At 36.3% G+C, this 16,247-nt stretch overlaps 1 protein-coding gene across 2 annotated transcripts; it reads right to left on the bottom strand.

Annotated features, from left to right (window-relative positions):
- Positions 1 to 615: 615 nt before the first annotated feature.
- On the bottom strand, positions 616 to 15,876 carry LOC135289660 (nuclear receptor corepressor 2-like). 2 transcript variants are annotated; one of them, XM_064403450.1, is made up of 4 exons: positions 15,740 to 15,876; positions 13,298 to 13,373; positions 5,509 to 5,623; positions 616 to 741 (listed from the first exon to the last, which is right to left on the bottom strand). In XM_064403450.1, the coding sequence occupies exons 1-4, from the start codon at positions 15,845 to 15,847 to the stop codon at positions 732 to 734; spliced, it is 309 nt and encodes a 102-aa protein (XP_064259520.1). In that variant the 5' UTR covers positions 15,848 to 15,876; the 3' UTR covers positions 616 to 731. The 2 variants fall into 2 exon arrangements, with proteins under 2 accessions (XP_064259520.1, XP_064259528.1); XM_064403458.1 differs by lacking the exon at positions 15,740 to 15,876 and adding an exon at positions 13,488 to 13,670.
- Between the last annotated feature and the right edge of the window lie 371 nt (positions 15,877 to 16,247).

Genomic DNA, 16,247 nt, shown 5'->3' on the forward strand with positions numbered 1-16,247 from the left:
GGAAGCTTGCAGTACTGGAGTTCCTTTATTTTGAAAATGTTGAAAGCTGAGTTTCTGCATTTGAAAAAGCAAAACCAGATGAGTATGGTTTCTGAGTGGGAATGATATTTTAAAAATAAATTTAATATTTTATTAAAATGTATTTAATGCATTTTATATTTTATTTTTATATTTTGTTTGTAATAGCTAGATTCTGAAGGTGGCAAATCAGATAAAATGTTTTGTTACTCTCTAAACACAACTGAGAATGTGTAAGATTTTGAGATGAAATCTAAAAGCATAGGAAACCCCAGTTACCTACTGCAATTTTTGCTTTCTGTGGTCTTGACTATTTAGCCTCCAAATATGGATGATTATTTTATGCAGTATTTTGTATGAGAGGGTTCATGATCTTTGACTGGGGTTTCAGTGTACTGCCTTAGTATAAATAGTACATTGTAATCTCTTTGGTCATCTGGGAAGATGAAATACTCTTACAAATTCTACAGGGCTTAAAGGCTTTTAAAAGACACAGAGGAGAGGAGAGAAGAGGTCACAGAAGCTTTTAGTCCCTCCATTTCCTCTGATCTCTACTCTCAGATGATTTGTTTACCTTCTTCCCTACTCTATCTTTTCCAGGACTTGATGCAACTTTGTCTCATACCTTGAAGCTTTGCGCTAGTTTCTTGTTAATAAGGCTCCCCTGTCTTCTATTAGATTGCAAATGAAGCGCTGAGTGCTCTTCTGCTCCCTTATTTCTTGCTGTGAAGAGACAGGGTAGTCTTAGCCCACCCTTCCAGAGGTTATTATTGCTCAGCAATTTGCTATTAATGAAAATTACCTGTTGCTCTGTTACATTTTCGATAAAGATAGAGGGGAGAAAAAAAAATATTGGCAGACAGAACCAATTTGTGTGCAATTCTATCCAAGCCACTAGGAAACAGATATTAAATGTTTCAGTCACTAGGCCGTAATTCAGTGCTTGGTACATCATCCATTCTTGTGGGTTTCTTCTTTCAGACATAGTGTTCAGGTGGCTGAGACCAGTGCTGTGTCTGTGTATTCTTTATTAATGTCCACCACAATGTACTGGAGTATTTTAAAAAATGAGGATATGATGAGAGGGAAACACAGATAATTTTCTTTTTTTTTTTTTTTTCTTTTTTTGTTTAATTATTTTTGTAGACAAACAATTTCTATGGGAATTTTTAGGAGCAAATGCAGTGTTTCTCAAAATTGTCATTTACTTAGCAAAAAAAAAAAAAAAAATAAAAAAAATTGCTCTTTTAGAGGAAATTTAAAAATGTGCTGTTCCAAACTGTAAAATTGCCTTCCTTCCCTCTTCCTTATTCTATGTATCTGAGCCTGCACAGGGATATTTTAAAAAATTAAACGTCATCGTAACAGCAGATAAGGTGAAAACTTTTCTATTAATATTTCCATGAAAGTTGATGAGCTCGAGATGCATATGATTTGTGAAAAAAAAAAATAAAAAATCCATGAACCTTATTTCATTATGTATATTACTCAGGCATGTGAGCATACTGATGATTTCCTGCAAATCAGGTGACTTTTGATTAAACTTTGACTCTTGAAAGATAATTAGCATAAGAAAATAGTTTACCTAAATTAATTGTCCTGGGACTTCGAGCAGGACTTCTATCCACACACTATGCCCATGGGTCTTGGTTGTCCACTTCAGGTCAGGCTTTGGTCACTGCCTGAGCAATGTTTAGGCGTGTCCACCTCCAGATCTGTCTCTGGTCCTGTCTCCCAGGAGACAGGACCTGTCTTGGACCTGTCTTGTAACCTTTTCTCCAGCCCTGTCTCTGACTCTGTCTTTTTTGCTCCTGACTGGACTCCCTGGATGGACTCTAAGCCTGGTCCACCTCTTGCCCTTGTTGATGGAGTCTGTTGCTAGGATCCTGCTCTGCTTGCTGTGTTCAGACCCTGTGAGGCTGCACCTTGTTGGTAAGAGCATGTTTGTGCTGGGGTTATCTTGGCTCCCATCTCCTCTTCTCTCTCTTATGGCAACCTGAAATACATCTGGGCAAAGTCTAAAATTCCAGTTAAGAAAGTTCTGCCAGTGATTTTGCCAATCTTGATTTCCATAAAAATATCATAGAATTGTTTGATTTCCAATAGACCTTTAAAGATAATTTTGTCCATCCCATCTGCTTTGGACAGGGACATTGTCCACTACATCAAGTTGCTCAGAGCCATGTCCAGCCTGACCTTGAACAACTTCCAAAAATGGGACATTAACAACTTCTCTGACAGTGTCTTACCACTCTCATCATAAAACAATTCATCCTCATATCTAGTCTAAATCTGCCCTCTTTAAAATCATTATCCCCTGTAGAATTGCAAGAACAATCACAATTCTCTTAGCCTTTCCTCACAGGCGAGATGTTCCCAGAGAAGTCCTTCTCTGGAAGTCTGCTCTCAATCTGTTCATCGTGCAGGCTGTACGGGTAGGGGTGATTAGTGTGATCCATGTGCAGAACATTGCACTTGGTCTTTCTGAGCTCTGTGAGGTTTTTGTAGGCCCACCTCTCCAGCCTGTCAAGGTCCCTCTGGATGACATCCATTCCCTCCAGTTTGTAGGCTGCACCACACAGCTTGGTGTTGCTCAAGGGATAGCACTCGTTACTAATCTCTATTTGAGAAGTATCCAAACATGGATTAAACAGTGATAGAGAAAACTCCTGGACAGCTGGACCCTTATTTGACAATCCTGACTGTCCTAACAGTCCTTGAAATGGCTTTGAATGATAAAACTAGCAGTTTTCAAAATAACTCCCAAGTACGGAAATACCTAGGAGTTAGAAATGATCAAACTCTTCAGCAGGCATATTTTATTGTTCTAGTTGGCCTCAGTGCTACACAATGTTTTGAGCATGTTTCATTTATTACTACTTTTGTAGATCACATGTATCTGACTCAAATTCTCAGCTTTTCTCAATGTGATGAAGGCAGTTGATTTCCCAAAAAATATTCCAGAGAGCAAATTTGAACAGATAGACTCAATAAGGTAGTAACCTTGATCAGGAACAGTGTCTTAGTAGATTTCCATGAACATTAAGAAGCAATGAATTAAATTCTCTCAAATGCACATTTTAAAAATCATTCTCCTATCAGCCCTGACAGTCATACAACAGACCTGGTTAGTTTAGTTTCATGCCAGTGCAATGGCACCAGTGCCATGACTTCCAGACTCTACTGCAGAATTTAGTGAGTAACTGTTTTGGCAGTAGACTTTACCAAATATTTACTGTATTTTTAGAAGCTGTTGCTCAAATTAGACTGACTAGGTATATCTGGATAGACATGTCACACTGAGTCTGAACACCTCTGAGAAAGCAATGTTTAATGTAAATATTTTTAATTTTCTTTTCACAGACAGATTTTGTTTTTACTAATAAGAAACATACCCTTTTGTTTCATGAGCATGTAATTATGTTAACCATGGTTACAAGATTTACCAGTGGAGCTGTAAGCATTGAATAACATATTGTATGATGACAAAAAAAAAGGAGATTCTTATCTAGGTTTTCATTTTTGACCTACTGATTCACATTGAAGTGACTAAGTTATTTATAACTTTTCCATTCTTTCTAGTCAGAGTTATTTTTAATTGCATCTATTATTTTATAGAAGCATGTACAGTAGCATTTTGCTTGATTATTTCCAGACACAAAGTCGTAGTAAAGGGGAGGAAGTAGGTAGTTAATTTATCATCTCTATAAATTAACTCCATGTAAGGGAAGGAAATATTTTTCTTTGTGTCACTAGGACAATCAAAATAAGAGAAGGCAAAAACAAGCAGGAGGATTTTCTACCCAGTTCTGTATTGAGTGTATCAAAGTGATCTCAAAATTCATGATGCATAGCAATGGGCCATGTGAGAGTAAAGACTGGGAGCTGACTGCCTAGATAACAGCTTTGCGTAAAAGGATCAGGGGGTCCTGGTGGACAACAGATTGAACATGAACCCACACTGTGTTCTAGCAAGTAATGAGGGCTAACTACACATTCTGATTTAGAAAGAGCACCAGAAGTGCACAGCAAGAGTATTGGAAGGAAAACAAGCAAGTTAAAGGAAAGGAAAATTTAATTCCATCTAGTTTTTACAATAAGGGTGGTCAAAGGGTGGACCAGAATGCCCAGAGAGGTTATGGAAATTCCATTCTTGATGCTATAGATTCACAATTATGCTGAAAAAGGTTTTGGGTGTCTTGATATCATCCGGGAGTTGGGCCTAACCTCTAAATATTTTCAGCAGGAATTTGGACATCATTCCTTCTGGAGAAGCCTTCCAACCTGAGCTTTTTTATCAATACCTTTATTTTCCATAGTGACACAGAGAATGTCATCAAGTGCATGCAGCAAATTTGCAGATGACACCAAGCTGGGTGGTGTCATCTGCAGGCCTAAAGGAGGGCCAAAAATATGATCAGAAGTCTGGGCCACTCCTCCTATAAGGAAAGGCTGAGAGAGTTGAGGCTTGTCAGCATGGGGAAGAGAAGGCTTCAGGGAGACCTTATTGGTAGCCTTTTAGTGTTTGAAGGGGGCCTCTAAGAAAGATGTGGGCAAACATTTTAGCAGGAGTAGTGGCATGACACGATTTAACATTTTTAAACATAGAGAGGGCATTTAGATTTAGATATAAGGAAGATTTGGATTTAGATTTAGATTAGATATAAGGAAGACATTTTTTACAGTGCGACTGGTGGAACACTGGCACCTGTTAGGCAGAGAGGTGGTGGATGCCCCTTCTCTGGAGACATTCAAGGTCAGCTGGGATGGGGCTTTGAGCAACCTGATCCACTTATAGCTGTCCCTGCTCATTACATAGGTGTGGGACTTGAAGATCTTTAAAAGTCCCTACCAACTCAAAGAATTCTATGACTTTATGAATCTATGAATCTCTGCTTCTGAAATGACTATAAACTATTCAAATCTTACTGTTTTCTAGACTTCATATTTATTTTATTTTCACAAAACAGTCACCTCAGCTTTTCAAAAAGGTTAAATGACCCTAGATCTCCCCTGAGGAATACTACTGTTTCATTTGTTTGTCTCTTTTCAGCAAGAGATAGTACTAATCTTCTGATTGTGAAGAGTAATGCTGATTTAATGTCATAGCTCAAGAAAAAAAAAATGTGTAGGGTAAAAAGTTTCAAGTCAAAATGATGTGACAAACATTTTAGGTATTCAGGGCAGCATTCTGGGACTTTCCTCTTTGCTAAGATGTAGTAATAATTAAGCAGTAACACTGTTAAAATTTGCATATATCTGTAGTTGAGAAAATACTTTTCCTCATTCCTGCAATTTAGGATGATGTACACAACAAACTATCAAAAGCACATAATAAATAAATGTCTCATATATCTGCTACCTGGAAATTGAAATAAAGCTCTTCAGATCCTTACAGGAGGGACTTTTAAAGCACTGATATATGGCACACAGAAATGTTAAGTTAGGATGCCAGATAGAATCTTCAAATTTTTAATTGAATTTACTCACTTAGCATCCTCTTTCCCATCTTTGGCTTCCTGTTGTTCTTCCTGTTGAGTTGTCTTAACTGGTTCAGTTGATTTTTCAGGTTTTGAAGGCTCAGGTGCTTTTGCTGATTCTGCATCTAGAAAAAAGGTTTTAATTTTAAAAATGATTTAAAAATAATTATAATAATACTTTTGAAGGAAGCACAGTCTGTCTGACATTATTTATTCAGTAGATAAGCACTAAAAGACACAACTTCTGGGACCTGCACAAAGTAAAAAATTATGCTTGCACATGAACACTCCTATGCAGAGGATAACAACTTCTAAGCTTGATAGATATTCTCAAGGTATTCAGTCTGCTGTCTGAACTCACACTGATCATTAAATGCTGATTGCATTCAGACTGAAGGAGAACCTTGCAATCCCATGAATATTCCAAATTTTTACATATAAGGATTGATACATTTCTTATTTGCATTAATATTAGGATATCAGGGCCTAGCACCACTAGTGGCTGTGCATCAAATTTTAGTTTTTTCCTCTCTGTGTGGAATTGAGAGGGCTGTCTGCACAGTGACATATTAAAAAAACAAACCCTTTGCTCGTCACTGCTTGAATCTAGCTCGTAGTCTTCTAACTTGTAAAACCAGGCCCAAAGGAATGCCCTTAGAACAGTATGGTAATAATTTTAAGAAAATTTAGACTACAACTATGGTTTGCAGAATAAATAACAATCCAGCAGGTAGGTGGCAGGTTTGCAGGACAGCTGTGTATAACTTTGGTCATTGTAGTGAAATCATGAGAAAAAAGGCAAAACCAAGACAAGGCACCAGCAATGAATGAAATTTTCAAAACATACAGATCCATGTTAAATCAACAAAATAATGGGTTTGAGTTTTTCTGAATTATTTGCATTCCCATTGTGCTGGCATATAGGTGGATGAAGTTCCCAATGCATTAATGGTGGGAGTTTAGGAATGAGGCCCACTGGTGTCTGCACATTCTAAATATCTGACCTTCCCATAAGCATTTTAAAACTGCATTGGGATAAGTGTTGCTGGTTCTGTTTTAAGATGGAAGGGGAGAGTGACAATTGTGGAATTATCATTTTGTGGGAAAAACACATCTTAATGGAATCCCTCCAAATAAATCTGATTAAATTTTTAAGCCCACTGAAACCTCATCATAACAATGATCTGCCTAGGACCCCAAGGAGCAAGGAACAAGATGCAATTTATAAAGCCTATTTGTTTACCTCTCTTAGATAAGTTTTTAGATATTAAGATAAGAATAAATGTCAGCATCTGGGTAGTAGCAGTCTGAGTACAGAACAGAAAAAGTGCTTTTGCTTTTCTATAATTCAGGAAGGGAAGAATTTATTTCCTAGAATTCCCATCCAGCTCCACTGCCTTGCACTAGCAGTCTGACCAGTATCACATCTATGCTTCCCCTTCTGTCTCTCTTCTTTTGTCTGCTCAAAACACATTTTAGTTCAACTTAATCATTAACTGACATAATCTTATTTAATTTTGAATCCACAATATATTGTTTTACAGGGTGATTCACAAAACATTGACTCACTCTTATCTTCTTTTTCTTCCGTGGAAGAAATATTTCCATCAGAACACCCACACATAATGTATATTTCATATTAATTGAATATATATTGTTAAATACTTCCTTCTGCTCTTCTTAGAGACGTTTACAAAAATGTAGTCATTTTAAAATACACTGTTGCTTAAAAACTACTATATGATTGCACAATGATAATGAAGTACTAATTATAGTTGAGTTGCTATGTATGTAATACAGTTCTAAATGTTACCACTCATTTCTGATGTTTATTACCAGGATTAGTGTAAGCAATGTTGATTTAAAGAACATATAATGTTGCTCTTTTTTGTTCCTTCAGTAATGGAAAATAATCCTGCAAATCTGATTGGGCTGATCTATCTTGACCTGTTTTCCAATACTTGGCAGAAACACAGAAGAAAATTAGTCATGGTAGACAAAAAGACAAAGATAAAGGAATACTTTATATTTCTTCTTTTGAACATATATTTGATGGTTACTTGAAAACTTTGTGTAGCTTGATGTTTGTGCTCTGTGCTGGTTTCAGGTGGGGTAGACTTAATTTTCTTCACAGAGGCTGGTGCTAGGGCTGTATTTGGATCTGGGCTGAGCACAGGGCTGATAATACAGACAGTTTTTTTTTATTATTAGGCAGGGTTTACACAGTGGTGAGGAGGCTGGGGATGCCTGGAAGCCTGGGAAAGACATAAATGGAACAGCTGACCCTAACTGACCAAAGAGATACCCAGGCCATATGACGCTTTATATGCTGACCATGTTCAGCATATAAACTGGGAGAAAGAAGTAGGAAGGAATTTTGGAGTAATGGTAACTATCTTCCCAAGTAACTGCTGCACATTATTGGAACCCTGCTTTCCTGGAGATGGCTGAACACTTACCTGTCAATTGGAGGAGAATTAATTCCTTGTTTGGCTTTGCTTTATTAGGAAACAGTCTTGCCTTCCCTAATAAACTGATAAAATATCTTGACCCACAAGTTTTCTAGCTCTTATCCTTCTGATTCTCTCCTCAGTTCTCCTGGTCAGGGAATTAGTAAGAGGCTGTGTGGGGCTTGGTTGCTGACTGGGGTTAAACTGCAACATGCTTACATGATAAAATTAATTTAGTTAATATACAAGCAATGGTGCCAATTTTAATGGTGCATGGAAACACTTGATGGTAGACAGCATTGTTTGAAACAGGAAAATGTGTATAAAGGCATGGGTAGAGTCTGCTAGTAGGAGGCAGAGTGACTAATAGTTGAGTAATCTGCTCTTTTAACACTGATGTATTATATGCCTTAGAAACATAATTTTAAGCACTTAAAAGCAGTGATTTTCTGGGGACATTTTCTCTTCTTGCAAAGTGTTAAACATTTCAAAATATGTTAGAAGTCTCAAATTGGCTTTTAAGTGGTATTGCCTGCAAAGTAGCATAGAGAGCAGGTTCTCTTGAATAGCTGGAGTAAAGACTGACTTTGCATTTGGAGTAATAGAATGGGAATAAGAGAACGAGTCTACAAAGACTATGTGATACTTGTGACATAGTTAGTCATTTGCCTGATTGTTTTTTCCCTCACAAAGGTGTTCTTGAGCTGTCCAAAATTTCTAAAACTGCCTATAGAATCACAAAGATCTCAAGAAAAAATAAAACCACAAGAAACCCATGGATAAAGGAGAGAAAAGACTTCAGCTCTGACATTACAAAATGCACATCTTTGTAATCTTTTTCTTCTGATATGAACAACTAGAGCAGTGAAATGGTGCTGCAAGCATGGCATTTCTTGAAGCAATGTTTCTTAAACAAATGCTACGTGCAGGGAAAAAAAGTTCAGAAATCATCAGAGGTGAAATAAAAAATCACTAAGTAGGTCCATCTTAACCCTCAACTTCAGTGGCTAAAAAAATTATTGAAGTTTATTTTCTATGGAAGAAAGATTATATGAATAAGTTGACTTTGTTTTCCTAACATTTAGACATGTCACTCATGTGAAAAATGAAGATCTAAAAAGAGTTAAAAGACTTCACATCAGCAGGAGTGATTAAAGCTGGTTAAACGTATTCAAGTCCTTGGTAATCCTTGAAAAAAATATTTTACTTTTTATACTATTTTTTGGGAATAATAACTGCCTCTTTTCTGAATGCCAGTGACGAGCATAAAGGATAAGGTGACAAGGAATAAGATTATTTCAAAGTCTCTTTGGATTGGCAGGTTTAGTCTATTGGAATGCAGCTTATAAAATTACATATTTCATTTGTATTTTTTGAAATAAAATCCACTTATTTAACTCTGGATTTGCTGGTGGTAAGGGACAGGTCTTGTCTTGCTGCTTAAGGGCAACTTAGGAGTCAAATTCATAACAGGGCAAACAGAGGTTCCAAAATTTCACATTTAATTCAAATCACCCTTCTCAGAGTTTTAACTCTGTTGTAGTCCATGCAGAGTTAGTTGGTACATAATTAACCAGAATCAGCCAAGGTTTTGGTACCCTCAATAAATACATCTGCTTTATTTCTATCTCCAGGAAGGGAGAGCAACCAGATTCTGTGCAACAGCTAGTTATCAAGACTCTCCTCTTGGCTCTGGGCCTTATTTATTTGCAATAGGGTCAAATACATGTTGGGAGGATTTTTTTTTTCTTTTTAAAAGATTCAATAATTGTAATATAAATACATTGTGAAATAAAAGTCCTTCATTCTTCCTGCATGGTTACTGTTTTGATTAACTTCTAGGTTCATTCCATGCTCCATGTGTGGGTCAGTTACATGCTCCATTCTAATTTCTCAGATTCCATAGGGTTTTGCATTCTTTTCTGCACGATGACCCAGAGGCTAGGAAGGCTATAGAACTTCCTCCCACTCCTCTCTAGTCTAGGTTTTACACAGGCAGTTAGGCAGCTCTACAAGAGTGGGAGAGATATGGGTTTGAAGTCTCTTATTATGAAAGAGGTAAGGTATTACAGGCAGGCTAATATATCAGAGGGGGCAGCTATCAGCAGCTTCTGCTTTTACTTGTTTTCTTGGAAAAGTGAGAGTTCCTCAAGTATCTGAACAGAAGTGGGAATCTGGAGTGAAGTTCCTTTTGAGCAGCCCTTCCTCTTCGGTGCTGCACTGCTTACTTGAGATACTTTCCAAAACATCTAGCTCTGAATATACTAAATGTCACTGAACATTAACACAGTAATCTTCCAGAAGGGAGGTTCTGTCTACTTTATGATCTAGAAGTGCAATTCCAGCATGTGTAGAAATATCTATGATAGTTTTACTTTAGCTTTCTCACTCAAGTCCTACCAAGAACAAAGCAATGTCAATATATACTTTAGTAAAAGCTGGATAAATGTGACTGTGATTCTGGAAAACATCTTTGAGACACTTTCTGATTTAGTAGAAATCAAAACCCAGAATATTGGAAACAGTCTAGTTTCTAGTAAGGGGAAAATTTACAGATGACGATAGACTTCAGAGAAATACTAAAATGTAGTTGGAAAGAATCAAACTTTAATTATCTGTCAGGAGGATGAAATAAATTATAAAACAGAGAATGATAATGCAGTCACCAGCTAGCAGGTGGAGGATGGATGTGTCCTTCTAAAGAGCATAACCACCAACAGAGCTATTGAACAGCAGTGGGTAAAACACGGGAAGCATTTGTATAACCAGTCAATTATAGGAGGTGATAAATATGCAAAGAAATTATAGCAATTGGATTCAATATCATGGAGAACCCATAATTAGGTGAATCACACTTTGTTAAGTACACAAAAAAATGCAGGGAATAAATTAAAAAAATGAATCCATTACAGAACAAACTGACTAAGCACAGAGAATTAATTACAGAGTGAAATAATTAAGCAGAGAATTAATCACAACTAGCTAGTGATAGAGAGGGCAACTGAGGAGGCAGAGATAAGGCCATGAGTAGCCAACAAAGAAGCCAAAAGTACCAGGTGTTCCTGACTGACCTAAGTGGCCAAGTTTTAATCAAACAGGATCCAATGGTACCTCCTGCTGGATTCTCATGTGTGCTGGAAACATTGTGCTGCTTTGTGAAACACATAGAGAAAGGGAGGAGGTAATGGCTGGTTTTGGTGATGCGAAAAGAAGGGGGTGAAGAGAGGCTCTACTCTGTTGATTTGCATGTAGCACTATGGAATTGGAAAATGATATAATGATTAAGGGTTTTTCTGGTCTATTTTATTTTGATTATACCAGAGAAAGTAACAAGAGACCTTGGAAAGGCTTTTCTCTAACACATTTGAAGTTCTCTATTTAGCTGATCTGCTTTAACTAATGTTGTTTGAGCTCTGGCAGTACTCCATATTTGTACATACAGCATAAAATGCTTTCTCTAGTCTCATCCTCTGCTTACAAATTCTCATTTTCTTCTTCCAGGAGATAACCACACAATTTTAGGTCTGACAAAGTTCACAAGATTTTGCAGAAGTTTATCTAGACCCTCTTGTGAACTGCTTTAGATTAGCTTCTATTTTCTGTCCAGAGATATAGAAGTTCCTTATTTGGCTCAGATGATAGGGACTTGCATTCAGTGGTGAAAATCATAAGCTTCTCCTGAGGTGTGTTCCCTGTAAATTTTCTGGCTTGTATAGCCACTGTCTATCTAATTCATTAATACCCTTGGTGTCTTGCTGCAGCAGTTTAAAAAGTAGACTTGAAGTACCTTACAAAAAATGGTAGATTTAAAAATACCCCCAAAATACATGGACCTAGATATAATACTGTATTATTATAATTTCCTGAAGTAGCTAATGGTGCAGTTGCTACTATACCACCACTTATATTTTAGAAGGAAAAAAAGTAGATTATTATGCAGAAATATATCTTTGTGATTTGTATTTATCTGTAAAATAAGATTAAGTTTTTAATGGAAACAAAAAAGAATTTTTGTACTGATACTCCATTCTGTCATAGCATAGTATCTGTAACTTAGTGTTGCTAAAAATGCCAAATATCAAATTTGGTTTTTTTCCATTGCTGCTACAGTTAATTCAGGTCAGAATTTGTTTTCTCTTAATTTCATGCTACAGCCATTATATAACAAGACAATTGCATTAAATAGACTGCTTAACATTTCACTGTATGAGGAAACAAATTGTGACACTTGCTATGATTACACAAACACAAGTCAGGTTTATGAAAGTTTCCTTGAAATCTTTTCCAGTTGCTTCAATCTTAATATTTTTTATCACAGAAAGCTGGAGATTCCTCAGTCTTTGCTTTGCTGCTTCAATGAAATGAACATGAACACGAACTGCTTTCCTAAAGGAAAAGCATGAGGTGACAGGAAGATGGGACTCTGTTTTTCTCCAGAAGTGGAGGATGGAAAAGGAAAGGGCTGCACCATTCATGCTGTGAGGGAGGGAGGAAGGGTAATGGGCCAGCAGGAGTTGGTGCTTCACCCATCCTGAGCCTTTATTTCAGTAACAGGTGTAAGCACTCATTCAGGCTCTGGCATACACAAAACAGGCTTGGGTACTGGAGATGGGGGAACAGGGGGCCAGGATAGCCATGACAAGCTATCTGTCTCCAGAAACTAGCTGCTTAGGCAGAAAATTACCTTGTTTTACTGCCCTGAGTTCTATGTTCCCGAGTACCAGTCCTGAATATCTTCTGAACAGGGATGGCAAAGATTTATAACAACACTGATTTTTTAAAAATTATTTTTGTTGTATTTTTTTCATTTGGTTTTGTTTTGTTTTTTAAAGTTTGGAATGGTTGATCAGTGAAATACTTGAATGTTGGGTAGTTTAAACTCTGTCTTATCTTTTCTGGTACCTCTTATATTTTCTGGTATCTCTTCTGGTGAGAAGAGTGACTAAAAGAAACATTAAAAATATGTTGTTTTTTTTTTTTTTTTAAATTTTTATTTTTTTTCCCCTAAGCCACTAAATACCTTTATTTTAAGATTTCTAAGAAGTGAAATTGCAGTAAGAGGAAATAGAGCTTCCCAGCCCAGCTGATCAGAGGGGCAAGCTTGTGAAAGCACTCTGTGCTTGAAAGCTTGTTGCCTTTTGTTATTGTTGAATACTGTTCCTGTATTTGTAACAAATCATTGGCCTGGAGTCAATGACAATGCAGAGATCTTAATTTCTTCCACAAATAAGAAATAAGAGCTCCTGCCAGAGCACTAGGAAGAAAAACGGTTTCATTTACAATCCTACAGAGTATACATATACTATGTCCAGATAATCTTTGAAAACTCATAAATAGCTTATTACTGACCTTGTTTCTTTGGTATAGGCTCTGCTTTATTATTGGCCTCTGCTTTCTGTGGTTCATTTGTTGTTTTATTTTCATCCTTAAAAAAATGCACAAGATTAGAAACTGTAGATTATCATTGTTGAGAATGATAAGGGTAATTTTATGTCTGCAACATTTTCGTAGGAATTTGATTAAGCTGCCACACACTGACCATTGTTCCTGGGTGTTCTGTGTGTTTCCAGGTGGATTTGCCAAAGGGCTTGTAATGGATGTTGAAATCAAACACTGATATCTTCATATCCTTTGTGTACACCCAGCTACTGAGCTTAGAGTTTGCAGAGATGTCTTGTTCAATGCTGCCTCTTACAAGCCAGTGTGCATCTCTGAGTTAGCACCTTCTGTTGGGGTAACATACCTGGTATATTTTGAGCTACCTTACCACAATGGCAGATATAAGTCTCTACAAAATACTGAGATGGTGTCAACTTTCACTGCAAAAAATTAACCTCCTCCCTCTCTTGTTGACTTAGATCCATTAACCAAATCCTTGTGTACCTGTACCTTGACTCATCTCAGTTTTAACAGAGGGGCTTTTGAAGGAAGGAGTGAGATGTGCATGGGAAGTCCTAGGTCTTCACAATACTATCTAAGAGCATGGTGTTAATCAAGCCCATCAGCATTTGTCATCGCATATAGAATGAGTTTTCCTGGTGTGCAGCATGCTTATTAATAGAGAAGGGTGTTGGGTTGTATCTGCATATGGAAAAATTATTTGACATTAAGATCTTTCAGATCTTCATGCACTTTTTTTTTTTTTTTTGCTTTCCTAGGTCAGTGACCTTTTTGTTTGTGTTTCTGAGAATAAATTGGTTTGGTTTTTTGTGTTTTATTTTTTTCTATGAAAATATTTGTGTTTTCCTGTCTGTTTTTATTTGAAGAACCAGGCACTGAAGTTCTAATATACATATGTATAAAGAACTAAATTATAAATTTTATATACATATTTATATATAAGTATATTAAAATTCCAATCAAAGTCTGTTCATACTCAAGGTTTTTCCATGATGTTTTGTTGTAAAGGTTATTTTCTTTGTTTCGGGCTCCCTCCTAATAGCATAAGTACATAAATTAGTGCATTGATCAGTATAGTAACAATTTATCAGATATTATGTACTTTCTTCTCTTTCTTTTTTACTCTTTAGATGGTATATCCTTGCAGGCGGGAAATGTCTTAATCCTTAATCCATTTATGTGCCTCCATTTTAACAGTGTTTGGAAGAGTGCAGGCTGATGGTGATACAACCTGAATGTTGCACTGATGTATGAAATTATTCTAGCCAAAAGAGTAATCCTTGTCTCCAGTAAAACCTAAATATATCTGTTTTACAGGAGCATTTTGCCAAGTGAGGTGTCAGCCTGAACAGAACTAACCTGTTGATATTCAGGGGTTTTCTTCTTTTAAAGCATTATTTTATTGACACAAGAATACTGAACTGTAAAAGCATGAACAATGCCTGTAGATCTGCAGTATATAAAGGTTATTGAACATAGGCATTTTTGCCATTTTTTGTGGATGACAACATGGATATGCCCACTTACTTAAAATTAACTTTATAATGGAGGGGTTTTGACTGTTTCAATAGGCATGAATGATTAATAGTTCAGGCTGATACTAAAGAACCTTTTCCACTTCCCTAATTATTTGGTGAAGTCATAAATTGTTGCCATTTTATCTTGCAAAATTTTTGATTATGTTGAGCTGGCAAAAACAAAAATGTTTTTTGGAAAATTATTGGGAAAAGAAAAGAATTCAAAGGCAATGAGAGAAAAGGTACTTATCCTTTTGCTTCAGTTTAAAATATTTAATTAATTAAATAGAAAAGAATGAATTAATTTTTATGGTGAAGAAATGCTACATAAAAATATCAACTGTAGACTAACATGACTTATTTTATTTTTCCAAGAGGATTTACATTATCAAAACCAAGCTGAAAAAAAGACTTCTTTAAAAAGCTGCTAAATTACTTTGTCTTTCCAGTGTTTATCAGGAAGCAGGCTGATATACACCTGCATGACATTCTAATATTCAGAAAGGACACACTGACATTTCCTGCCAGAAGGAAACAAGATGCATAAAATATGTCATCATATGTAAAGCAGCAGTACCTGTATCTCTAATTCTCCATTTGCAATGTTGATCACGACCTCTCATAAGCCTGTACTATTTCAGGTTAGCCCTGTTCAGAAAGCAGCTTGCAAAAGGAGAAAATTATATTCTCTTCATAAAGAAAAGATGGCAGGGTGGAGGAGAATAAAGACATTTATTTCATTTCTCTAGATAAAGATTGATACCATATTCAGCGAGTATATTTGAAATTCTAACCTTTGATATTTACTTACAGAAATACCTTCTAAACAAAAACTTAGTATTAAGGGGTCTATAATAGACAAGAAAAACCATACCTGGCCTGTTGATGGTTTTGGTGGTGGAGGGGCACCTTCATTCTTGCAATCTGCTATCTCAGGTGCTAATTTTGGTCTAGAAAATACTGATTTTAGTTTTCTAAACATCTTGCCTCTTCAGCTCCACTGAAGCCTCTATGACTCTTTTACCATGAACAGGTTTATAGCACAGGTTTTCTTGCCATCAGTAATCAAGCCAATTAGACAGTTAATCAGGTTTAGGTCTGATTAGTGCCTTAAAGAAATTTCTTGCACAGTCTATTTCAGTGACATTTTTTTGGTCAACATTAGCACCTTTTGTTTTTACCTTGCAAAATAAGTTATTTGTAAGTTATTTTTAGTCTTAACAGTTACACAATATATAGTTCCATTTTTCATGCAAAAAGTCAGAGAAGAGTGATTTTTTTTGTTGTTCCTAGAATAAACCAGTGACTAATCTTTTATGTATTGGATATTCAGCATTTAATTTATGTTTAGAGATAAGGCTTTAAGTTGTTAACATATCTGT

This window comes from Passer domesticus, chromosome 1 (assembly GCF_036417665.1).
Source record: "Passer domesticus isolate bPasDom1 chromosome 1, bPasDom1.hap1, whole genome shotgun sequence".
Taxonomy (NCBI): Eukaryota; Metazoa; Chordata; class Aves; order Passeriformes; family Passeridae; genus Passer; species Passer domesticus.